Source organism: Mesoplodon bidens (genome assembly GCF_964165515.1).
Source record: "Mesoplodon bidens genome assembly, chromosome: 12".
NCBI classification, from domain to species: domain Eukaryota; kingdom Metazoa; phylum Chordata; class Mammalia; order Artiodactyla; family Ziphiidae; genus Mesoplodon; species Mesoplodon bidens.
The window spans coordinates 13772978-13800102 of record NC_138168.1 but is presented as its reverse complement, the minus strand read 5'-3'; the positions used below and the strand labels follow the sequence as shown (position 1 = coordinate 13800102).

At 41.5% G+C, this 27125-nt stretch overlaps 1 protein-coding gene across 3 annotated transcripts in view; it reads left to right on the top strand.

Moving 5' to 3' along the window:
• SMAP1 (small ArfGAP 1) overlaps positions 1-27125 on the top strand; it is a 167569-nt gene that overhangs the window by 42998 nt on the left and 97446 nt on the right. For 2 of the 3 annotated variants that reach the window (XM_081250745.1, XM_081250744.1), the window contains exon 2: positions 13701-13834. In XM_081250745.1, coding sequence (XP_081106871.1) covers positions 13701-13834 — 134 coding nt within the window. Of the gene's footprint in view, positions 1-13700; positions 13835-24840; positions 24974-27125 lie in introns of those variants that run through there. The other variant, XM_081250746.1, reaches the window with a different exon arrangement.

Genomic DNA, 27125 nt, shown 5'->3' with positions numbered 1-27125 from the left:
TTTGTTAAAATAAATTTTCACAGCTGAAGTCACACACTCAATAAGAATAATGAAAGCAGATCAGGAAGTGTGCAGAGTGCTTGAGAAGAAGACTTTGTCGAGCAGAATCTAGAGTCGCAGGGTGAGGTCAGCATCGTGGCAGCACGAGACACCCCTTTGTCTCCCCGCTCCGTCTGCAACCAGTGAAATGCCGGTAACTCAACATAGGGCCACCGCCTAGCACCCCAGATGCGGGGGGTTCCACACATCTGTCCATGTAAAGGCGAGTGGACTGGAGCACACGGAGGAGGCCGAGCCAGGGAACAGCTGAGGCAGTGCTTGCGAGCCCGGACCCGTAGCCGTGGCGGCTGAGCCTGCAGCCCCAGAGAACCCCGTAGAAGCAGAGAAGGCCGTGCACATGCTTAGCCACTTGGCTGCAGCAGTGCCCATGGTCGCAGGGAGCCAGGCAGCAGTGGAGGGGGGTTGCGGCCCTGGTCCTCCAGTCACGGTGGCGCCCCTGACTTGGCGGCCTGTGCATACCTGACAACCCCACGGCCCTGGCTGCCCCCTAAACCCTCCCCTGTGGCAGCAGAGCTTGCAAGCCAGGAGACCCCGGACGAGGTGGGGATGCCGCCATCCCAGTGCCGTAGGTGGCAACCCAGTACAGCAGCACCGGGAGCATCAGGGCACCGGCGGCCCTGGAGTCATGAGCAGCATCACGGAGGGCACCAGGGACACCTCTGACGGGAGTGGTGGAGGGTGGAAAGTGCAGAGCCTCCTGTGTGATCAGAGGCAGCGCAGGTAAGAGAAACCAAACACTGGGGCCCTAGCGCCACCTGCTGGAAAACAAAAGAAATTACCAGCCAGTTGCATCATTAGAATCAAGTTAGAAAAAAGCTTGACTTAAAGAAGAGAGGTGTTCACTACTTCAGATGCACTGGCAGAGGAACACCTCATCAGGTGACGTGCAAAACCATGGTAACACGGCGTCACAAAAAGAAAACGACGCATCTCCAGAAACCAGACTTAAAGTCGTGGAATACTGCAGTCTGACTGAGAGAGAATTCAGAATAGCTGTCATGAAGAAACTCAACAAGCTATAAGGAAAGTCAGAAAGGCAGTTCAGTGAGCTCAGGGATAAAATTAATGAACAGAAGGATTACTTTACCACAGAGAGTGAAACGCTAAGGAAAGAACCAAACAAATTCTGGGGCTGAAGAGCTCAGTAAAGGAGATGAAGAACACATTAGAAGGCACTGGAAACAGAGCAGAGGACGAGAGAATTAGCAAGCTCGAAGACAGAGACATAGAAATGATACAGGTGGAAGAGGACAGAGAAGGAAAATCTAAACAGAAGGAAGAAATTCTGAGAGTACTGTCCGAGTCGTTCAGGAAGGGCAGTGTTGGGGTGATGGGTGTCCCAGAGGGAGGGGAGTGGGGGGGGAGCAGAGACCTTATTCAAAGAAATAAGAGCTGTGGGGCTTCCCTGGTGGTCTGGTGGCTAAGACTCCGCGCTCCCAGTGCAGGGGACCCAGGTTCGAGCCCTGGTCAGGGAACTAGATCCCACACGCCACAACTAAGATCCCATGTGCTGCAACTAAGAGTTCGCATGCCGTAACTAAAAGATCCTGCATGCCGCAACGAAGATCCCACGTGCTGCAACTGGCGCAGCCAAATAAATAAATAATTTTTTAAAAAAGAAATAATAGCCGAGAACGTCCCAAACCTGGGGAGGGGACTGGATATACAAGCCCAGGAAGCTAACAGAACCCTAATTGTCTCAATGCAAAAAGACCTTTTCCAAGATACGTTATATTAAAACTATCAAAAGTCAATGACAAAGAATTTTAAAGCAGCCAGGGGAAAAAGGATGGTCACCTGCAAAGGAACCCCCATTAGGCTACCAGCAGATTTCTCTGCAGAAACTCTACAGGCCAAGAGAGGGGAGTGATATTTTGAGAACACCGAAAGAGAAGAACTGCCAGCCAAGAATACTCTGTCAAGGAAATTTACCCTTCAGATATGAAGGAGAAATAAAGGCTCTCCCAGACAAACAAAAGCTGAGGTAGTTCATCACCACCAGACCTGCCTTACAAGAGATGTTGGAGGGAGCTCTTCTACCTGAAACGAAAAGGCAAAAGTACACAAACGTTGAGTAAGGTGGTAAATAGAATCAGAAAATTGTGACTCTATATCAGAATAGGTTGTTAAACATTTAATTACAGCATAAAGGCTAAAGGAAAAGAAAGCAGTAAAAATAACTATAGCTACTTCAATTTGGTAACAAAATCACAACACAAAAAGCGATAATTTGAGGTAACAAACAACATAAAATGGGAAGAGGAAAAGGACAGAAACCATATTAGGCAAATGAAGATAGATGCTATCAGCAGAAAACGGACTATTTTATCTATGAGACCTTTTATACAAAAAGTAATCTGGAATCTTGCTATTCTAAATGTGGTCTGTGGTGGCAGCATGGGCATCTTGGGTTGCTTGTCAGGATTGCAGAGTCTCAGGCACCGTCCAGGGCTACCAGATCAGAATCTGCATTTTCACCACATCCCCAGGGAGGTGCATGCGCTGGGAGACACCGATCTAGAGCTGACCGTGCAGTGCTTTTCTTTTCCTTAGTGGGAGACTTAGCTGCTAAAATAGGTAAACCCTCCAGCTGTTTATCTATTTGTGTTTTTCTGTATTTGTCTTTTTGTTCACCTTAGATTTTTAGGTGAACTTCAGAGGAGACTGTTGTAAGTCTTGTGAACTATGGAGAGTAGCTGGGGGAGGCAGCTGGAGCTGCAGGGGTCACCGGAGGGGCAACACGTGCAGAGGCAGGAAGGCAGGAAAGGGCATGTGTGAGTGGGAGCGCTGTGGTGAACTTGCAAGAGGACAGCGGGCCGTGCCACGGGGTCTGGGCCTGTCCCTTTGCTGCTGTGTGAGGTGTTTTGCTGTGCGGCCTCCACTGTCAGCTCCTGAACGTTTCCCATTACTCTAATGCCCTGCCCTTCAGCTCTCCCAGACTCCCCTACCATCCTCACCTTGTTTAGCCTTTGCCAAGATGTGTTTTGGTATATTCTGTGCCAGGGGCCTCCTAGGCAGCCTTTAAACTTCATTTCAAGCTCTCTGTGAGACCTGCACACCGTCCAGCAGACTTGTCTCCGTAGCTGGGGTCCTCCTTGACCCTCATGTCTATCTTACATTGTGCTAAAATTGATTACAAACGTAACGTTCAACCATGTTGATGTGTGCAGCCTGTTCATTTTCACTGTTGTGTAATATTCCATGTATGGAGATAATCATATTGTTGAACATTTTTAAGGTATTGTCAATCTTTTTAGAAATCATGCTGCTATAAATATTCTGGTTACATGGCTTCTTGAGTATATATATGAGGTTTTTTTTATAACTTTATTTATTTTTGGCTGTGTTGGGTCTTTGTTGCTGCGCATGGGCTTTCTGTAGTTGTGGCGAGCGGGGGCTACTCTTCAATGCGGTGCGTGGGCTTCTCATTGCGGTGGCCTCCCTTGTTGCAGAGCACGGGCTCTAGGTGCATGCATTTCAGTAGTTGCGGCGTGTGGGCTCAGCACTTGTGGCTCGCAGGCTCAGTAGTGTGGCTCGCGGGCTCTAGAGTTGTGGCGCACGGGCTTAGTTGCTCCGTGGCATGTGGGCTCTTCCTGGACCAGGGCTCAAACCCGTGTCCCCTGCATTGGCAGGCAGATTCTTAACCGCTGTGCTACCAGGGAGGTCCCGAGTATATGTATGAGTTTGTTTGTAGTGTTTTCAGCCTTATTTGACTGTGATCCAGAGAAACAACATTTTATAATGTGACCTGATTTCTGTATATATATATGTATGTCAGCTGATTTTTTCAAAAAGTTTAACAAAGTCATATGTACCCTTTGTGTGATGCACTCATGTCTTTTTTCCTTCTAAAAGTAAATACTTGTTGAGATTAAATTAATGAATTGTGACCTGCTGTTTAAAATATTGCTGTAGGGTGTGTTGTGTATGTGTGAATGTATATGTGCACATAGATGTGTCATATCATGACTATAAATTGATAAACATATATGTATGTGTGTCAGCACGTGTGTGTGTGTGTCTGTGTGTGTGAGAGAGAGAGAGAGAATAGATTGTCTGGTGGAAGGGTTTATTCATCTAGAACTTGATTACATCTCACCAAATTGTTTTCTAAATGGTTATACCTATTTATATTGGTGTGGCCTCCCGAGTCTGGGAACTTAGCTTTTTATCATGTGTCCATGGTCTTTTAAAGCATTTACTTGGCACAGAATTGGTAAGTACTCATTGAGTGTTTGGTGAAAGAAAATGAGGATTTCATACCTGTAACTGCATGACTGCCATGTTAAGCAACTACTCTTTTATCAAGCCAGCTTTAGGTAAGCTCACAAGGCTAATTTTATAGAGTGCATAACCCATTTGTAATTTCGGTTAGGCTTTTAAAAGTCTATTTTTAGGGGTTCTTGACTGTTGTTCAGTTATGATAGTTATGTTCCAAAGAAAGATACATTGACAAAATTACATTATTATTTCAATTGGTAAAAAGTGATTGGGGCTAAAGTTTCCCATAAGTGATAACAAGTTTTTTTTTTTTTCCCTTGCAGGAATCAATAAAATGGTTTTCATAGCCTTAAATTTGTAAGACCTAAACGTCATCTAACATTTAATTATATCTAGCTTTTGCTCACTGGTAATATAGCCATTTTAAAATTTTTGCTAGCATTATTCTTGTACAAGGCTTTTTTACATTAAAGTCCCTTTCTTTTGTTGTTATAAAAATGCACCACTGTATTGGGTGTTACAGCTTTTTACCTGCATGGACAGTCATATCCCATTATGCAGGTTCATTCAGCCATAGCGTTCACATCAGGAAAATCGTGCTGTATAGAAAAGTCTGCATTTGTATTTGGCTGAGGTTGTAGCAGATTATTCTGAGGGGAATCGTTCTATTTTAAGGACAGTGAAGCCCCACTTGGAGCGTGTTGAAAATCTTTGTTTTCTCCTCATGCTCTGGACCCACTGCCTGAGAGGGAAAGTTAAGATACAGTTGTTTTACAGACCAATGTAGGAACTTCTCTAGAGAAAGAAAAGTATTGTATTTTGACTATCGAAATTTCTTACCATGACAGTAACTTGCACTTAAGTAGTGCTTTAAAACTTTAAAAATGTTTTCCATACATGTCTCTCACCTAAGTACTGAGGGCAGCCATGCTAACTCGATTTAACAGATGGGAACCTGGTAGCTCAGTTTGTTACTAATCCAGAGTAATTTATGCAGCTCAGAGGTGGCTGAGTACATGGGCAGTGCTGGTCTGTTGACCGCTAACTCATTTTGACACTCTCGACAGTCAAACATATTTAAATAGAGCGTGTCCCAGATGTTTGTCAGTTTATAAGTGTCATTTCTCAAATTTAAAAGCAGGATATTGTGGCATAAATTCTATATGCGTAACCTCCCTCATAAGGAATTTTGGGGGAATGTGTTTAGTTTTACTGGGTTGAAATTATTGGCCTCAGTGGTATTTTGTAGATTCACTCACACCTTTAGATAAAAAGTATGTACTTAAACAGAAACCTAAATTTTATTTATTTATTTATTTATTTTTATTTATTTTTTTGCGGTACGCGGGCCTCTCACTGTTGTGGCCTCTCCCATTGTGGAGCACAGGCTCTGGACGCGCAGGCTCAGCGGCCATGGCTCACGGGCCCAGCCGCTCCGCGGCATGTGGGATCTTCCCAGACCGGGGCACGAACCCGTGTCCCCTGCATCGGCAGGCGGACTCTCAACCACTGCGCCACCAGGGAAGCCCGAAACCTAAATTTTTTTAAAAAGCTTGGTTTTTATTGATACCTCTTACTGTATTTTTTTCATAATCAAGTGATTTATACAAATCTGTTATATATAAGCTTCTGAATATTTGATATAATTTCCAGATAGTACTTTTATTTTCCATTTTACTTTAATTGTACAAGCAATATGTGAAGATAATCATAAGAGCATTTAAAATTGTCAAGAAATAATACATTCAAAGATATGAAGAATAGTACAGCTGAGGCTTGTATTCTTGTATACTTAGGTGAGTTTCCCTACAGTGTTTTTCAGAGTTTTTTTGACCATGACCCAAAGAGCTAACATTTTATAACACACCTTAGTTGCTCTATAACTTTTCTTTTTTTTTTTAAATCTTTATGTGAGTATAATTGCTTAACAGTGGTGTGTTAGTTTCTGCTTTATAATAAAATGAATCAGTTATACATATACATATGTTCCCATATCCCGTCCCTCTTGCGTCTCCCTCCCACCCTCCCTATCCCACCCCTCCAGGCGGTCACAAAGCACCAAGCTGATCTCCCTGTGCTATGCGGCTGCTTCCCACTAGCTATCTACCTTAAGTTTGGTAGTGTATATATGTCCATGCCTCTCTTTCGCTTTGTCACAGCTTACCCTTCCCCCTCCCCATATCCTCAAGTCCATTCTCTAGTAGGTCTGTGTCTTTATTCCTGTCTTACCCATAGGTTCTTCATGACATTTTTTTTCTTCTTAAATTCCATATATATGTGTTAGCATATGGTATTTGTCTTTCTCTTTCTGACTTACTTCACTCTGTATGACAGGCTCTAGGTCTATTCACCTCATTACAAATAGCTCAATTTCATTTCTTTTTATGGCTGAGTAATATTCCATTGTGTATATGTGCCACATCTTCTTTATCCATTCTTCCGATGATGGACACTTAGGTTGTTTCCATCTCCGGGCTATTGTAAATAGGGCTGCTATGAACATTTTGGTACATGACTTTTTTTGAATTATGCTTTTCTCAGGGTATATGCCCAGTAGTGGGATTGCTGGGTCATATGGTAGTTCTATTTGTAGTTTTTTAAGGAACCTCCATACTGTTCTCCATAGTGGCTGTACCAATTCACATTCCCACCAGCAGTGCAAGAGTGTTCCCTTTTCTCCACACCCTCTCCAGCATTTATTGTTTCTAGATTTTTTGATGATGGCCATTCTGACTGGTGTGAGATGATATCTCATTGTAGTTTTGATTTGCATTTCTCTAATGATTAAAGATGTTGAGCGTTCTTTCATGTGTTTGTTGGCAGTCTGTATATCTTCTGTGGAGAAATGTCTATTTAGGTCTTCTGCCCATTTTTGGATTGGGTTGTTTGTGTTTTTGTTATTGAGCTGCATGAGCTGCTTATAAATTTTGGAGATTAATCCTTTGTCAGTTGCTTCATTTGCAAATATGTTCTCCCATTCTGAGGGTTGTCTTTTGGTCTTGTTTATGGTTTCCTTTGCTGTGCAAAAGCTTTTAAGTTTCATTAGGTCCCATTTGTTTATCTTTGTCTTTCTTTCCATTTCTATAGGAGGGGGGTCAAAACGAATCTTGCTGTGATTTATGTCATAGAGTGTTCTGCCTGTATTTTCCTCTAAGAGTTTGATAGTTTCTGGCCTTACATTTAGGTCTTTAATCCATTTTGAGCTTATTTTTGTGTATGGTGTTAGGGAGTGATCTAATCTCATACTTTTACATGTAGCTGTCCAGTTTTCCCTGCACCACTTATTGAAGAGGTTGTCTTTTCTCCATTGTATATTCTTGTCTCTTTTACCAAAAATAAGGTGACCATATGTGCATGGGTTTACCTCTGGGCTTTCTATCCTGTTCTATTGATCTATCTTTCTGTTTTTTGTGCCAGTACCATACTGTCTTGATTACTGTAGCTTTGTAGTATAGTCTGAAGTCAGGGAGCCTGATTCCTCCAGCTCCGTTTTTCGTTCTCAAGATTGCTTTGGCTATTCGGGGTCTTTTGTGTTTCCATACAAATTGTGAAATTTTTTGTTCTAGGTCTGTGAAAAATGCCAGTGGTAGTTTGGTAGGGATTGCATTGAATCTGTAGATTGCTTTGCGTAGTAGAGTCATTTTCACAATGTTGATTCTTCCAATCCAAGAACATGGTATATCTCTCCATCTATTTGTATCATCTTTAATTTCTTTCATCAGTGTCTTATAATTTTCTGCATACAGGTCTTTTGTCTCCTTAGGTAGGTTTATTCCTAGATATTTTATTCTTTTTGTTGCAATGGTAAATGGGAGTGTTTTCTTGATTTCACTTTCAGATTTTTCATCATTAGTATATAGGAATGCCAGAGATTTCTGTGCATTAATTTTGTATCCTGCTACTTTACCAAAGTCATTGATTAGCTCTAGTAGTTTTCTGGTAGCATCTTTAGGATTCTCTATATATAGTATCATGTCGCCTGCAAACAGTGACAGCATTACTTCTTCTTTTCCGATTTGGATTCCTTTTATTTGCTTTTCTTCTCTGATTGCTATGGCTAAAACTTCCAAAACTATGTTGAATAAGAGTGGTGAGAGTGGGCAACCTTGTCTTGTTCCTGATCTTAGTGGAAATGGTTTCAGTTTTTCACCATTGAGGACGATGCTGGCTGTGGGTTTGTCATATATGGCCTTTATTATGTTGAGGAATGTTCCCTCTATGCCTACTTTCTGCAGGGTTTTTATCCTAAATGGGTGTTGAATTTTGTCAAAAGCTTTCTCTGCATCTATTGAGATGATCATATAGTTTTTCTCCCTCAATTTGTTAATACAGTGTATCACGTTGATTGATTTGCATATATTGAAGAATCCTTGCATTCCTGGAATAAACCCCATTTGATCATGATGTATGATCCTTTTAATGTGCTGTTGGATTCTGTTTGCTGGTATTTTGTTGAGGATTTTTGCATCTATGTTCATCAGTGATAATGGCCTGTAGTTTTCTTTCTTTGTGACATCCTTGTCTGGTTCTGGTATCAAGGTGATGGTGGCCTCGTAGAATGAGTTTGGGAGTGTTCCTCCCTGTGCTATATGTTGGAAGAGTTTGAGAACGATAGGTGTTAGCTCTTCTCTAAATGTTTGATAGAATTCACCTGTGAAGCCATCTGGTCCTGGGCTTTTGTTTGTTGGAAGCTTTTTTATCACAGGTTCAGTTTCAGTGCTTGTGATTGGTCTGTTCATATTTTCTATTTCTTCCTGATTCAGTCTTGGCAGGTTGTGCATTTCTAAGAATTTGTCCATTTCTTCCAGGTTGTCCATTTTATTGGCATAGAGTAGCTTGTAGTAATCTCTCATGGTCTTTTGTATTTCTGGAGTGTCAGTTGTTACTTCTCCTTTTTCATTTCTAATTCTATTGATTTGAGTCTTCTCCCTCTTTTTCTTGATGAGTCTGGCTAATGGTTTATCAATTTTGTTTATCTTCTCAAAGAACCAGCTTCTAGTTTTATTGATCTTTGCTATCATTTCCTTCATTTCTTTTTCATTTATTTCTGATCTGATCTTTATGATTTCTTTCCTTCTGCTAACTTTGGGTTTTTTTTTTGTTCTTGTTTCTCTAATTGCTTTAGGTGCAAGGTTAGGTTGTTTATTCGAGATGTTTCCTGTTTCTTAAGGTAGGATTGTATTGCTATAAACTTCTCTCTTAGAACTGCTTTTGCTGCATCCCATAGGTTTTGGGTCGTCGTGTCTACATTGTCGTTTGTTTCTAGGTATTTTTTTATTTCCTTTTTGATTTCTTTAGTGATCACTTCGTTATTAAGTAGTGTATTGTTTAGCCTCCATGTTTTTGTATTTTTTACAGCTCTTTTCCTGTAATTGATATCTAGTCTCATAGCATTGTGGTCAGAAAAGATACTTGATGCAATTTCAATTTTCCTAAATTTACCAAGGCTTGATTTGTGATCCAAGATATGATCTATCCTGGAGAATGTTCCATGAGCATTTGAGAAAAATGTGTATTGTGTTTTTTTTGGATGGAATGTCCTATAAATATCAATTAAGTCCATCTTGTTTAATGTATCATTTAAAGCATGTGTTTCCTTTTTTATTTTCATTTTGGATGATCTGTCTATTGGTGAAAGTGGGGTGTTAAAGTCCCCTACTATGAATGTGTTACTGTCGATTTCCCCTTTTATGGCTGTTAGTATTTGCCTTATGTATTGAGGTGCTCCTATGTTGGGTGCGTAAATATTTACCATTGTTATATCTTCCTCTTGGATCGATCCCTTGATCATTATGTACTGTCCTTCTTTGTCTCTTCTAGTAGTCTTTATTTTAAAGTCTATTTTGTCTGATACGAGAATTGCTACTCCAGCTTTCTTTTGATTTCCATTTTCATGGAATATCTTGTTCCGTCCCCTTACTTTCAGTCTGTATGTGTCTCTAGGTCTGAAGTGGGTCTTTTGTAGAGAGCATATATATGGGTCTTGTTTTTGTATCCATTCAGCCAATCTGTGTCTTTTGGTGGGAACATTTAGTCCATTTACATTAAGGTAATTATCGATATGTATGTTCCTATTCCCATTTTCTTAATTGTTTTGGGTTTGTTATTGTAGGTCTTTTCCTTCTGTTGTGTTTCTTGCCTAGAGAAGTTCCTTTAGCATTTGTTGTAAAGCTGGTTTGGTGGTACTGAGCTCTCTCAGCTTTTGCTTGTCTGTAAACGTTTTAATTTCTCCGTGAAAGCTGAATGAGATCCTTGCTGCCTAGAGTAATCGTGGTTGCAGGTTTTTTTCCTTCATCACTTTAAATATGTCCTGCCAGTCCCTTCTGGCTTGCGGAGTTTCTGCTGAAAGATCAGCTGTTAACCTTATGGGGATTCACTTGTGTGTTATTTGTTGTTTTTCCCTTGCTGCTTTTAATATGTTTCCTTTGTATTTAATTATTGACAGTTTGATTAATATGTGTCTTGGCGTATTTCTCCTTGGATTTATCCTGTATGGGACTCTCTGTGCCTCCTGGACTTGATTAACTATTTCCTTTCCCATATTAGGGAAGTTTTCAACTATAATCTCTTCAAATATTTTCTCAGTCCCTTTCTTTTTCTCTTCTTCTTCTGGAATCCCTGTAATTCGAATGTTGGTGCGTTTAATGTTGTCCCAGAGGTCTCTGAGACTGTCCTCTGTTCTTTTCATTCTTTTTTCTTTATTTTGCTCTGCAGCAGTTATTTCCACTATTTTATCTTCCACCTCACTTATCCGTTCTTCTGCCTCAGTTATTCTGCTATTGATCCCATCTAGAGTATGTTTTATTTCATGTATTGTGTTTTTAATCGATGCTTGATTCATCTTTAGTTCTTCTAGGTCCTTGTTAACTGTTTCTTGAATTTTTTCTATTCTATATCCAAGATTTTGGATCATCTTTACTATCATTATTCTGAATTCTTTTTCAGGTAGACTGCCTATTTCTTCTTCTTTTGTTAGGCCTGGTGGGTTTTTATCTTGCTCTTTCTCCTGCTGTGTGTTTTTCTGTCTTCTCATTTGCTTATCTTACTGTGGTTGGGGTCTCCTTTTTGCAGGCTGCAGGTTCGTAGCTCCCGTTGTTTTTGGTGTCCTTCCTCAGTGGCTAAGGTTGTTTCAATGCGTTGTATAGGCTTCGTGGTGGAGGGGACTAGTGCCTGTGTTCTGGTGGATGAGGCTGGATCTTGTCTGTCTGGTGGGCAGGTCCACGTCTGGTGGTGTGTTTTGGGGTGTCTGTGGACTTTTTATGATTTTAGGTAGCCTCTCTGCTAATGGTTGGGGTTGTGTTCCTGCCTTGCTAGTTGTTTGGCGTAGGGTGTCCAGCACTGTAGCTTGCTGGTCATTGAGTGAAGCTGGGTGCTGGTGTTGAGATGGAGATCTCTGGAAGATTTTCGCCGTTTGATATTACGTGGAGCTGGGAGGTCTCTTGTGGACCAGTGTCCTGAAGTTGGCTCTCCCACCTCAGAGGCACAGGACTGACTCCTGGCTCCTCAATTTGGGATGATTCGTTATCTATTCATGTATTCCACAGGTGCCGGGTACATCAAGTTGATTGTGGAGCTTTAATCCACTGCTTCTGAGGCTGCTGGGAGAGATTTCCCTTTCTCTTCTTTGTTCACACAGCTCCCGGGTCTCAGCTTTGGATTTTGCCCCGCCTCTGCGTGTAGGTCGCCGGAGGGCATCTGTTCCTGGCTCAGGCAGGACGGGGTTATAGGAGCAGCTGCTTCCGGGACTCTGGCTCACTCAGGCCGGGGGGAGGGAGGGGCACGGAGTGCGGGGCGAGCCTGCGGCGGCAGAGGCCGGCGTGACGTTGCACCAGCCTGAGGCGCGCCGTGCGCGCTCCCGGGGAAGTCGTCCCTGGATCCCGGGACCCTGGCAGTGACGGGCTGCACAGGCTCCCCGGAAGGGGGGCGTGGACAGTGACCTGCGCTCGCACACAGGCCTTTTGGCGGCGGCAGCAGCAGCCCCAGCGTCCCACGCCCGTCTGTGGGGTCCGCGCTTTCAGCCGCGGCTCGCGCCCGTCTCTGGAGCTCCTTTAAGCAGTGCTCTTAATCCCGTCTCCTCGCGCACCAGGAAACAAAGAGGTAAGAAAAAGTCTCTTGCCTCTTCGGCAGCTCCAGACTTTTCCCTCCGACTCCCTCCCGGCCAGCCGTGGTGCACTAACCCCCTTCAGGCTGTGTTCACACCGCCAGCCCCAGTCCTCTCCCTGCGCTCCGACCGAAGCCCGAGCCTCAGCTCCCAGCCCCGCCCGCCCCGGCGGCCGAGCAGACAAGCCTCTCGGGCTGGTGAGTGCCGGTCGGCCCCGATCCTCTGTGCGGGAATCTCTCCGCTTTGCCCTCCGCACCCCTGTGGCTGCGCTCTCCTTCGCGACTCGGAAGCTTCCCCTGCTCCGCCACCCACAGTCTCCGCCCGCGAAGGGGCTCCTAGTGTGTGGAAACCTTTTCCTCCTTCACGGCTCCCTCCCACTGGTGCAGGTCCCGTCCCTATTGTTTTGTCTCTGTTTATTCTTTTTTCTTTTGCCCTACCCAGGACCTGGGGAGTTTCTTGCCTTTTGGGAGGTGTGAGGTCTTTTGCCAGCGTTTAGTAGGTGTTCTGTAGGAGTTGTTCCACGTGTAGATAAATTTCTGGTTTATCTGTGGGGAGGAAGGTGGTCTCCGCGTCTTACTCTTCCACCATCTTCCCCGGAAGTCTATAACTTTTCTTAATCTCGGGGTTCTATCTGAGATTTATTCATGTTGATACAAGGCTTCTTGAGGCAGTCCTTGTTGTTTCTCATCCTACAGTTAGTATTAATCGATGAAAAAATCCCCCCCCCCCCACAGTGTGTTGATTGCAAGATGGAAGTTGTTGTAGTTCCTCCTAATTACCAGTGAGGGTGTGCATGTTTTTATGTGTTTATTGGCCATACATTTCTTCTGAATTACTCATTCGTATCTTTTTGTCCATTTTTCTGTTTAGGTTGGTTGTCTGTTTCCTACTAATTTCTGTTTCATTTTTTAAAGCCTCTGATTTTTACTTGTTGTTAATCTTTTAAGCAATACCCTACACATTTAATAAAGGACTTTTTACTGTGGGATATTACTACTCCTTGTTCAGATATGGTGAGTGAGTAAACTGTTCACATAAAGTAGTTTTAAATTCATAGATTTGGGGGGAAGCTGCTAGGAAAGGAAAATTAGTAAACTCATTAAGGTTCTTGAAGTTTGATTTATAACCTTTCAACACAGCGTCTTTCAAGACACACGTCTTCTTATTAAGCTGCTGCTGTGCCATTTGAAAATTTGAATGTGTGAATTCTGTAACCCTCCATTACGATTGTATAAAGAACCAGAATGCTTCTTATATGCTGTTGTACTTTATTTTATTTTTTAATACTAGCTTTTCTCTGTTTCTTTTCTGTAATTAGGTCCTCGATGGGCTTCCTGGAATATTGGTGTGTTTATTTGCATCAGATGTGCTGGCATCCATAGGAATCTTGGGGTTCATATATCCAGGGTCAAGTCAGTCAACCTAGACCAATGGACACCGGAACAGATCCAGGTAAACATTTCCCTACTGAGAAATTATTGGAAATATTTAAAATGGATTTATAATCTTTAATCCTTCTTGCACCTAAGGGTTAACATTGAAAAGTAGTATATTGAAATATGGAATATGCCACATACAGAATTCGAGTGTTATCTGAATTGTCAGTTCACAGATGTGTATTTTTTCTTGGTTCTATAGTAATATCAGTTTTTAATCTATTTTTACCTAAAATGTTGATTTTTGAAGTATTTAAAAAATAAAGTTCTTTTCCTTGTGCTGATGAAATTTGCAGGTATGATTCCGTAGTCTGTTTTGCTTTGCTGTCAGTAGAGGGCGCCTGGGTAAAGACAAAGAACAGACCACTTCTTCCTGAAGCTAACTGGAAGGCCTTCCCTTCTGTGCAGGGGTGGGTGTTCTCCATAGGCAGATAGGGCCAAGGGGTCGGAAGACAGCCCAGTTAGCAAATGTTCTCGTGACTGATTTGGGCTTGTTTCGAACGGTTTAGCTTTTTGGAGATAAATCTGTAATTTTAAGGGCCTGCCCTTTTCCCAGCATGACAGTATTAAATCCTCAGAATCATACTTGCGAGTCCTTAAGGTTAATTGCTCATGTAAAAATGATTATTTCTACTGGTTTTATTTTATAGTTCACAGTGAAATTACATAACTTTTTCTTACGACCTTTTCAAATTACTTTTAGTCAGCGTGAAGCCTAAATATACAGATGTATGTAGTTGAACTTCAGTGATACACACACAAACCTCACAATCATAAAAGAAAAAAAATAACACAAAAATTGGCATGGGTGGGGTGGGGTGGGGTGAGGGTGGAAAGAATAGAACAGAATGCGGGGAGGGAGTGGTCGTTAAAAAACGATGCACAGACTTGGTTAAAGAAAGTAAAATTTCTATACTGAAGACATATTTATGCCAAAGTAAGTTCCAGATGTAGCAAAGATTTAAATAGTAAAAAAAATTAAACCTCAAAAATACTCAAAGGAAAAAAAATAGAATAGAGATTTTTCAGGCCATAAAGTCAAGCATAATTACTTAGTTTAGTCTTAGACTAGTTTTTGAACATTTTGCTGGCTAGAGCATAAAAGGAAATATGAAACTGTGTATTTTCGAGATCCTTGAGAAAATTTACGTGTTAATCAACGAAGCAGAGCTTTTTGAACATTTTATATGAGGCAGTGTTCTTAGTAACATCTCTGTAGTAACTGTGGTGACAGATTTCATGACATTGTTTAAGTTGTCTTCAAGAAAACGTGTAGCTTGAAAATGTAACTTGGTGTTTGTAATGGTTTATGGAGGCAAAACATTCAAGACCCAGTGTATTGCCTTTTTAATGGTTCATTTCAGACTAAGGAGAAAACGTGAAATCCCTGGACAGTTAAATTCTCCAGAAATATTATTTTTCTCAATTAGGCTGCTGAAAGGAGTTGCGTAGCAGGTTATTTGAAGTAGGCAGCTGTTCTTTTTTAATAGTTTAGAGCATAACTTCCCAAACAGAGGGCTGTAGTTCACTGGTTTTCTGTGGGATTGGTTATAAGTACAAAGCAAGATCCTATATTATTAAATGTGTAAGGATTTTTTTTTTTGCGGTACGCGGGCCTCTCACTGTTGTGGCCTCTCCCGTTGCGGAGCACAGGCTCCGGATGCGCAGGCCCAGCGGCCACGGCCCACGGGCCCAGCCGCTCCGCGGCACGTGGGATCCTCCCAGACCGGGGCATGAACCCGCGTCCCCTGCATCGGCAGGTGGACTCCCAACCACTGCGCCACCAGGGAAGCCCAAATGTGTAAGGACTTTGAAAGCAATTATTAAGTAACATACAGTCTTTGAAATGGTATTTGAGCACATTTGCATGGTTCCAACTGTCAGCTTCTTCAAATAAGAATTACTGTTTTTGAATGCAAGATTTTTGATGAGCACTTCTCACAGAGGATGCTCTGTGTGTGGCTCCGTAAGCCGTGGGGCTGCTCCTGCAGGTGAGGAGGGTAAAGGTAGGGTGCACTCCTGCAAAATCAAATTGAGGAGACAATGAAGTTTCACTTTAAAGAAGAGCAGGGAAGCCTAACCACACGGACAGATCTTGTGGGGGGCTTGTCAGCGCTTGCAGGCAAAGCCAGAGTTGTTCTTCGGAAACTGGTCCTGGACTGCTGTGCGGTAAAGAGGAAGAAGCGGTTGGCCAAGACCGCAGGCTCCACACTGCGGAGCACAGGGGTTGTTTTAAGGCCGCTGGTTCTAGAGAGGCCGCAGAGCAAAGTGATTGAGAAAGTTGTCTCTGGAGCCAGACGGCCAGGTAGGCCTGGGCGGTGCCGACAGGACGCCCAAGTGCAGGTGCCTGAGCGCCCTTGTCTGCGAGGTGGGGTGGCAACTGTCCCCCTGCAGGGGCCATGAGGACCAGCTAAGTTAGCGTGGGTAAAGCATTTACAACGGTGCCTGGCACGCTTTTTTTTGAGGTATAGTTGATTTACAGTGTTGTGCTCTTTTTAGACGGGCACGTCGTGAGCACTCAATAATGCCGACTTGTCAGTTACCAGTAGGATTAGTCCATCTGTTCACTCTGCAGACCCTCACTATTGCTGCTTTGAGTATCTTTCTGATCTTCAGCAATTAGCTTCCCTAGTGAACCTGCTGTGATGAATTGGTTGCTAAATGTACTACTGAGTAAACAAACCAATGGACCCATTGTGTGATATTACTGAGTAGAGAAGAATTACTTTTTGAGAATATTTGTGAGAAAGAATTCATGTTTAGTGGTATTGGACGGTAAGGCATTCAGAGATGAGGGGTTAGGTAGTGGCATCCATTGTCTGTTGAGGTCACTCCTTATTCAGCTTTAAGCAGATCCTATTTCCTGTGGTTCCTTAGAATCCAATTCTATCCACCCTTGGCATCATTTATTTACATAGAAAAAAAAGAGGTATAATTACAGAGAGAATCCAGATAAAAGTGAGTTTTACGTACCTTGGCAGATGTCATTACAGTCGTCCACCTGTATCCTCCGGAGGTTGGTTCCAGGACCCCCACGGACACCGAAATCCGTGGATGCTCAAGTCCTTTACCTGAAATGGTGGAGTTCCTGGACACGGGGCCGCGCATGGGCAGAGCTGACTGAGTGCGTCAGCAGAACCCTGGTACAGGTACTCTGAGCGCGTCCATCACTAGGGAGAGGTTCCTGGTGTCCATTTCTAGTCAGGACCCCCAGAGGCAGCCGCTGCACTGGTTTCTGTTCCCTTAGGTTGCTGTGCATTGGAACTTTTGTCTTTTGGAGTCCATTCTTATTAACTCTGAGTCTAGGTTCAGATTGGGGAAAGTGAAGATCGCAGTGTGATTTAGTGTTCCATATCCTTAACGCTGTAAGAATTTATTTAGCATAGAAACTGCTTGGGTGATACTTGCTCACAGAATAAGAGAAATGCTTCCACTGCGTGTCGTCAGTTCTGCTCTGGGTCTTCCCCACCACCACCCGGACATATCATGGGGATCGTGTCTCTCATTTTCAAAGATGATACTTCGTTTTGGTTTTATTTATTTATTTTCTATATTTTATAAGTAAATGTGGAAACATGATCTAATCTCTGAGCCCCGTCACCCTGTTGAATAAAAGTGGTTTTTGTTAACATACTAAGTTTTGCCTCAGGACTTCTTATCAACTGATATTAGATATACATCATATTTATGTCAGTTATTTATATATATGTTTGTGTGGCAGTCAGTGTTTAGGGCATCTATCATGTTATAGCTGTGTTAGTATTGCTGTATGCTTACTTTTAAAAGAAAATAATTTATCTACCAAAACTTATTTGTATTTTGATAGAATGGAAATAGAGTTATTCACCTTAAATTTTAATAAAACAGTTTTTTAAATAGTGGTTCATAGATTAAATGTCTTTGATCTTGGGTTTATTGTTGGGTACTTCTCAAATTTTTGGAAAGGATCAATGTTTCAATACTTTTATAAATACTATAGCTTTTCTTTTAAATTTTGTACTGGTTCATCAACTCCACGTCTTGATTACCATTTTCCCCCATTATTTAAAAATTCTTAATTATTCATTTTTCAGTGTCTGTATTGAAGGAGTTAAAATAAATAATACAGTAAACAACAAGGTCATACTGTATAGCACAGGGAACTATATTCAATATCCTGCAAGAGACCATAGTGGAAAAGAACATGAAAAAATATTACATATATATATGTATAACTGAATCACTCACTTTGCTGTGCACCAGAGTAACACAACAGTGTAAATCAGCTGTACTTCAATAAAAAAGATAAATTAAAAAAAAAAAGAAATGGGAATTTAAAAAAATGAAGAGTAAAGTTTCTTAGCTCACTTTGTAGATAGTCGTGTAAATTGTGTTGTCCAATAAAACACCTTAGTGAGACTTTGTCCATGGTGGAAAGTATACTCCGTATATTTGGTGTTTAAATTAATAACTTTTGGACCACTTTTAATATTTTATATATCTATAAATCTTTTAGTAATCGTCTCTCACATGCTCTTTGTTTTACTACTTACTAGTGTCACTTATTGATATGGTACTTGGTATTTGTTTGGAAACACCAAGCCCACACAACTAAAATGTATTCATGTATAAAATATATCCAGTCTCCCTAGGCATAGTGGACTTGCCGTCAACATTTTGTAGGCATTTTCCCTTCCGTGTCTTTATAGCTTTACCACTTGTGCTTTAGCTTTGGACCACACTTTGGACTAGAAGGAGGGGTCTTTGAACCCAGCTCTCCTCACATCATCGTTTACTGTTACAACAGAAGAACAGAAGCTCTCCTCTCATTTTCTGTCCACCCGTCCTCTGAATGTTTCCGATCTGACTTCCAGCTGTTTGTTCTCTTGTTCTAGGGGCAGGGTGGAGGAAGGTGGTGGGTGCCTGTTTCTCTGCCTTTAGTCTCATTCTCAGCTTTCCTTCCTGCTTTTCCACCTAATTAAAACTATGTTCATTTGGAGACATCTTTAAACTCTTTACTCCTCTTTGAAACATGCTGCCTCACTCCCGCCTTTCATAAAAGTTTCCCTTGTACCCTCTGACCCCCAACAAACAGCCCTCGACTCTGTCGTGCTCCTTTACTCGCTGGTTCGCTTGTTCACCAGTTAGCGCTTACCAGGTACTCCCGGTGGCCGGCCACTGTCCTCCAGCGACTAGCTCTTACCTTCCTTTAGCAGCTGAATTTCTTGAGTAAGCCCTTTACCTGCTATTTCATTTCTTTCCCTGACTTTTGCCTCTGCTAGCTCATTTTTATTCCCGTCACTCTGCTGAGTTTGCGCTCACAAAGCGCAGTCACTCCCGTGGCCACGCCCAGCTCTCCGCCCACCTCCGCCTTGGACTCCCTGCTTCCCTGACACTCACCACTGCCTCCTTGAAGCTTTTTCTTTAAAGTTACTATCCTCATCTTTTGTTTTGTTTCATTATTTAGTCGCTGTATTTTTTCCTGTTTCTTTTTCTGCTTTTCGCTCCTGCTGGAGACTTGATACAGTTTTGTCTTTAGGCTTTTTGCTCTTTTGTCTTTCTCCGTGTGGAAACCTCAGTTACTCTTGTGGGTTCAGCCGGTATTTTCCTGTGCAGATGGTTTTTCCCTCTCTTTCCAGTAGTGACTTCTATAGAGTTTCAGTTCTTCTTTTAGATTGCCTGTTCGAAACCTTTGGTATCCATGGATTCATCATGCCTTAAGAAACCTTGGATATCCTCGGCATGAAGTAATTGGTAATTTTCCCAAGTGTGTTTGGTAAGGCTGGAGTTAGCCCGTTAGGTTGATTCCAAGGCACTGGAATTTCAGCATGGTTTTACATTACCTACTCATATTTGTATATTGAAGAACTCTTGTGAAGTAATTAAAAACCTTGTTGCTTTGTGAAAAATGTTTTGCATAAAGCATAGAAAGCCGGCTGCTAATGCAATGATAGAAGTTAAGAGAAAGGAATAGATGTTACCAGGCATGGATTTTTTTTTTTCTTTTTGCTAGATGACATGATGCATTTGAGTAGAATAAAGAGCAGAATATCAGAATTAATAGCTGCTTTTTAACAGTGTTAACAGAACCTCTAGATGTTTCATACGGAAACAGGAGAAAAGGATTCATGAAATTGTTTCAGCATTTCATTATGGAAAATCTTGCCCACAGTCATTATAATTAATGTGTATGTTTGTAAATGTTAAGATTGGTAGACATCTATTTACCTGTAGCTTGGTACATCGAAAATTTAAATAATCATCTGGTTGTCCAGACTGGCTTTCTTTCCAGTGCCTTTGTATTCCATCAGTTCTTAATCTTTTTGTTGTTTCTGTTGCTTTCCATTTTTCCCCCTTTTCTCCGCATGTTCCAATATACTTGTAAAATTCCAAAATTGGCAGCCATAGGGAGTCCAACTTAAGCTAGTGTGTGGAAGTTCCAAGGTAACATATGCAGGTACTAGAAGGCAGTACTTTTCTGCATTTCAAGCCGTCCCAAACTGAAATTGATTGCCTTGGAGAGTAGTCAGTTTACCATCACTGGATGGTTTGTGCCGAGGCTGGACGCGCACCTGGAGGTGTGTAGCTGGGGTTCAAGCATTGGGTGGCAGGTGGAGTGCAGTTTGGACGACTGAAGTCTCTTCCATGCTTGAGATTCTTTGATTGTATGCCCAGTCCTCTTTGGTTACCACAGCAGTTCAAAATACATTTTCATTTTCTGTGTTAGAATAAAGACGGTGTATCACACACAGAGATGTGATTCAACTTTTTCCAAAAGTCAAATTCCACCCCAGAGGATAAAAATGTTCTGAACTCTTCAGTAATTCAAAAGAATGTGACAAGATTATTGGGTTAAGTCTGAAAGACGGTTTCTAAAAATGTTTTGGACAAACTTTTTTGCTCTTCATATTTTCTTTCATAAAGAGAAAATCACTACCTAAATAAATAGGTGTAGATTTCTATGATAACCTTGTCATTCCCGGAAAAACCTACTGTAAGGTAACTTGGCGTAGCCTTTAGTTTAATTTGGCAATAGACGTGTCATAGCATTGACCTGCTTGTCTTAATTTAAACTTTTGGTTTTTCTTAGAAAAGGATTTTTCCTAAGGAAGCTACTAACCTCGTGGATTTCTGGCTAATCTTCGCCAGTAAGCTTTGCTGTATCCTGTCACCTCAGCTTGAATTCCTCCTCAGGCCAAATCAGGGAGAATAGGCAAAAGGGACTTGATAGTTACTTTAACTACTTCTCTGTAGGTAGAAAAGCAACTAAAATGACAGGTACTTTTTATGTTGTGGTCATGTTGTGTGCATCCTCAGTGGTAAAACTGGGGTGTAAAAGGTTTAAGAGTTGGGGATGAAAGTGGCTGAATACACTTAAGAAGTTTTCTCCTCTTTCACTTTCTGACATGGTATGTTTTGGGTGGAGTTATGATAAATTTTATTCTCTAGAAGTGTATTAATTTTGTGAAATGAAACGACTTGCAGTTGATGTTAAGTTCAGCCTCCTGTGAGCTCCCTCTGCCGTCTTTAAAAAATGGAAACTGGGAACTAGAGTGTTGTTAGGCAATCAAAACTTGAACTTTACTTGAATCATGCGGTTGTGCAGGTTTGTTTGACTTGGAACAGGATCCAAGGATGTATCACATTGATCCTTTCTCTGGGCCTGGTGTTAGCTCTTGGTGAGTAATTAACTTGTCAGTTCATTGCAAAAAATGGCATTATGGCACCATTTTAAGTCTTTAGGTGCAGGTGAGATAAGGTATTATGTTTTCCTGGGAGTTCTGCAGAGGAGAAAGATGCATTAAATAAAACATATTATTAACAGTAATCTTACCTGTGTTTCTAAATGAGGCTACTAGCACATGTAAAACACTGTCACTGGCTCATTATCTGTCTGTTTCCCAGCGGTGGTGTAGATGTGTCAAGGCTCTTATGCAGTCGTCTGGAGCCACTGCAGCCCTCTTTTGCTTGATGTTTGCATGATCTGTCTTCTTTTGTGCTTTTATGTTTGACCTGTCTCAGTCTTGAAATATAAGAGGTTTCTTTTAGACAGGAACTGCCTGCATGTGGTATGCTCTTCCAATATGTAGTTTCAAATTTTTTATTTCAGTGACTTTTTAAAAACTAGTTTTTTAGTATCGTGTTTCCTTGTTTGAATTTCCTTTTTCAGTGACTCTCTTACCTGGCTGTTGGGTCTTCATTGCCTGACTCTATTTTTTTTTTTTTTTTTTTGCGGTATGCGGGCCTCTCACTGCTGCGGCCTCTCCCGTTGCCACAGTTTCCAGTTTGTTTTTCTCCACTGTCTTAGTGTTCTGTTCTCAGATCCACCTGACACCTCATTAGCTGCAGGCAGGTCTAGTGGTCATTATGCCTCGTCCTTACCTCATGGCATCTCGGGATTTGTGGGGATCCTCCATCACCAAATTTCGGTGTGAATATTGTGCATGGGTTTTGGTGTTTTTAATCTAGGACTACTTTCTTTGTTTTTTGTAAGGAGCTTCTCAGAGTTTCAGAAACTGTCACTGCTGTTACAGAATTCCCATGACAAATAACATTTAATAGAATAAAATTGTCATTAAAAAAGCTAATTTGAAGCACTGCATGATTTAACCACATTTGACCTGTATGTGTTAGAACATTGTTTAACCTCTCAAGGTTTTGACCCTTAGATAAATTTCCATAGTGCCTTATATAACCAGACACATAATAAGCTTTCAGTTCACAATTCTTGATACACACTTATTCAAGAGACCCCTGGTCAAACGACTTTTTTCTTATTTTGTGGGAGGACTCATTATAATTCCATCAAGCTGATGAAATTCCTCAAATTGTGGCCTCATGTACACACTTAACTTTTTTTTTTTTTTAATTGTGTATCTGTTTTACAGATTTTCTGCAATAGCCCATTCTCAAACTGCTTAGAGGAAGTTTTTGTATTTTTAAATTTTATTTATTTATTTATTTATATAGCAGGTTCTTATTAGTCATCAATTTTATACACATCAGTGTATGCATGTCAATCACAATTGCCCAGTTCATCACACCACCACCACCCTGCCGCTTTCCCCGCTTGGTGTCCATACGTTTGTTCTCCACATCTGTGTCTCAGTTTCTGCCCTGCAAACCATTTGACTGAGATTCCACTTAGGCCACCTCCTTGCCAAGATCGTTAAATGTGTCCTCACAGAAGCAGAGCACGGTGGCAGCACAGTGCTGGGTTCATCTGTTACCTCATGTGCAGAGTGAGGTGAAGAAAGAAATGTGATACTGTCTATAGCAAAATTTAATCTGTGAAGTTTAATAGGATGTTTGCATTTTAAACAATCCATTGGGGGAAAAGGTCACATTTATTTTGAATCTGAATGTGCATGATTGTGATTTTTCTCTTGATTTTATTAATTGTTTTTGAGGTTAAACATTTAAAGATATCATTTTTTTTTTTTTTTTTTTTGGCGGCACACGGGCCTCTCACTGTTGTGGCCTCTCCCGTTGCGGAGCACAGGCTCCGGACGCGCAGGCTCAGCAGCCATGGCTTACGGGCCCAGCCGCTCCGCGGCATGTGGGATCCTCCCGGACCGGGGCATGAACCCGTGTCCCCTGCATCGGCAGGCGGACTCTCAACCACTGCGCCACCAGGGAAGCCAAGTAATGTTTTTTAGAGTTCCCTTTTCCTAGTGACTGGCTGTAGTTCTTGGCTCAAGTCACTGATTAACCCTGTTAATTCCATACTTTCTAGGTGGGACTGAGAGCGTAACCAGAGAAACCACTAGCTACTTGAAGATAAGGGCTTCTGTCCCATAGGGAGAGCTCTATTGGGTAGGAAGTTGTAGAGTGGCAGTGAATGTAGAATACCTGTGTGAGTGGATCATCTGGGGACACAATTATTGTTGATTTCATCACACACAGTATTTTAGAGGTGAGGTTGCTTCTCTTTCTGCTTTGTGTGAATGTAAAATGATCGAGAATAGCAGGTGTGGTCAGAGCGCTGGCCTGGGACTCTGTAGGCCTGGGCTCGGGGTTAGGCTTTGTTAGCTAAATGACAGGCCATCTTCAGCAAGTTACTTAGTAGTGGCTCCTGTTTTTCACTTAAAAAAAAATACTCTCAGTGTCTAGTGATATCATAAGTTCTAAACATATCTTTTAAATGTCTCATTACCTTTTTGACAGTGGCTTTTATTTATTAATTTCTAAAAGCATGCAGTAGTATGCAGAGGGCCTTCTAGGCAGAAAGGTAGAAAACATATGTCATATTTGAGAAAGTAAGGTAGTTATTGGGTGCAGTTGTATGTGCATAGGGGGTGAAGGTGGAAGGTGCGGGCAGGAGCTGGTTTGGCCTTGGTCCTGTGAGGGACGGGGGATGGGGAGAGGGACAGCCTAGGAGCTCTTAACGTGTTCTCAGTTGAAGAGTGACACCTAACGTTATGTTCCTTTTAAGAACATAAATCCGAGGGGCTTGTTCCTGCAGTGGCCTAGGCAGTGGGTGACTAGATCTTCAGCTAAAGTAGTGGCAGTGAGGTTGATTAACGGGGTAAACCTACAAAAATATTAAAGTTAGAATCACTAAGACTTCTGACAGAAGGGGCAAGAGTCCAGATGACTCCTGAGCTGGGCCTTAAGCACCTAGGATGAAAGTAGTGGTTTATCCCTGGACTTCAAATGGTATGAATTTCTTAGTAAATAGAGATGACAGAAGACTGTAATGTGAAACTTTTCCAGTTTTGTCATAACAATGTTTAATTTTATTGCTTAAAAAAAGAATTCATTCTCTGAATTTGTAGCAACTTAGCCAATGCTGCAACTTATGAATCAAGATCTGAGAATATCTAGAAATTGTGAAAAATAGGAAAACTGTTACCTCTGATTCCACATCATCGTTTAACAATTTTAATTTTTAAATGTGTGTGGTTTACTTACTTTGTTCTTAAAAACAACAATTAAAACAGAAAGAGATCGACTCCCCTAAAACACAATTTCATGAAAACTGAAGGAATGGACTCTGTATTAAATATTTCCAAAGAGCTCCTGAGACCAAAAACAGTGGCCGTTCTTTTCCAGCAGCTGGAACCCAAAAGATCTTGAAACCAGTCCTGAAAAGCTTGCTCCTATGCAAGAAATCCTGGTGGCTTTTGAGAGGAAGATAGAGAACTATTCTGGAAAATTTCAAGTGGTAGTCGAGGTGAGTCACTGACATGAAGAATTACCAGGGACTACAATTTCTCTTTTTAATTATGAGGTTTTAAAATATATATATATATACACATATATATATACACACACACACACATATATATGTTCAGCTAAGGCAGTTTGAAATTTTAGTCTTTGTGTTCTAAAAATTTTAATGAATAGAAAATAGAGCAAGCAGTGCTCCCTCTCCCGCACAAAACCAAATACACTGAAATCTTAAGAAGTAAAAACTAATAGTGGAAATTTCAATGATGTCATCTTCAGCAACAGTAATGAAGGTAATGATACTGGGAAAACACCTGGCATGTAAATGCCATATTTATATTTTGAATGTATTTTGACTGTGAGATATTCCTGGATGGGATTTGTTAAATGTATTAATTTTATTCGATCATGACGTCTCGGCTCGTCAGGAGACCCTGTTCTCTTAGTGGAGGTGGAGGGCCCTAGTGAGAGGAGGTCTCCTTGCTCTGAGTCACATGCTGCTTGGATCCCTGGCTAAGCTCCCTCTGGATGTATTTTATTTAGGAACAGTGCAGGAGTAATGAACTCTTTTATTGTGTTGGGGAGTGGGAAACATATGGACATGGTACAGACATCAAAGGGTACAGAGGTGTAAAATGGGTGGTCTCCCTCCCATTTTTGTCCCTCAGTCATCCAGTTTCCCTCTGTAGGAACAACCCTGTTTTTCAGTTTCTTGTATATTCTTCCTGAAATGTTCTATGCATATATACAGACATATAGGTGATACACATTTTTAGCTATTTTCATATCCTTACACAACAATCTTTTGACTTGGGAGTAAGAGTCTTCTCTCCCCCACCCCTGTCTATTTCTCAGAAAATGGGTAGAAGTGTTTTAGTTTACATAGTTTTTTACCTTTTTTTCTCCAGATTTAGCATAGACCTGTAGCTTATTTCTATGACATGCTAATGTGTAAGATTCTATTGATTATTTTGATGTTTTGCATTTTTGCCATTGGGAATTTAGAAGATCTAATTGCCACATTGTAACCTAGTCATTTGCAACAAAGCAATTAGTAATCTCAGTCCTTTGTTTTCTGACTGTTATTCCTTTTTTCCACTTATTCCATTTTTAAAAATAGCCAGTAAACCCCAAAGGGCAAGTCAGTATACACATAAAAATTTATGAAAACTATGCAGATAGCTTCCTGAAACAATCCATTAGTGTGGGTTTTAGTTTGCTCATAAATGGTTGTTGCCTAGAGAGAGAAAGTACAGGAGACGCTCCAGGGACACTTGCCGTAGGTGCTGAGCAAAGGGGAGGGCGCACAATGTGAAGGAGAGGGGAGGCGCAGGCTCCTGGTTCCTAAACACAGACCCTGGCCCTGGGCTGGCCTGCGCTGGGTGTGCGCGGGCTGGGGCAAGTAGGAGCAGCCTGCCCTGGAGTAGTGGGGTCACGTAGTTAGATTCCACATCCCAGGAGTCTGGAAGGTTAAAGAAAAGAAAAAATGTGACATTTTATTCTCAGGAGAATGAATCATTGAGTTGGAACTTCAGGTGGCCTGTCATTTATCTTGTCTTTTATTATTTGACAATGACTTAAACTTGGGCACACTTGGTTTCTGTATGTTCCTGTTGCCTTTTATCTTTGCATTCATTTCATGGCCCTTTTTGCAGTAAAACTGTTTTTGTGTGCTGCTTAATTACCATGTTTTTCCACTGGAGATGCCCCATTGACGTAAAACAATGCCTTTTTTTTGTTTTTTAAACATACACAGTAGTGTTACATAAAAATAAAATTTCCTATTACATTTGTTTGCTTACTGATTATGCCTTTTAAAAATCTATTCCCACTTTTTTTTTTTTTTAGTTTTTGGGTATGTTTATTAAATTACACAATCCAATAACTAAATGACAATTAAAACTTGAAATTGACAACCTCAGTTCTCTTCAGTCTCTGTAAAACGTTAAAAAGTTTAGAACTCTTTTAGAATATAAGTTTTATTTATTTATTTTTTGCAGTACGTGGGCCTCTCACTGCTGTGGCCTCTCCCGTTACGGAGCACAGGCTCCGGACGCGCAGGCTCAGTGGCCATGGCTCACGGGCCCAGCCTCTCCACGCCATGTGGGATCCTCCCGGACCGGGGCACGAACCCGTGTCCCCTGCATCGGCAGGTG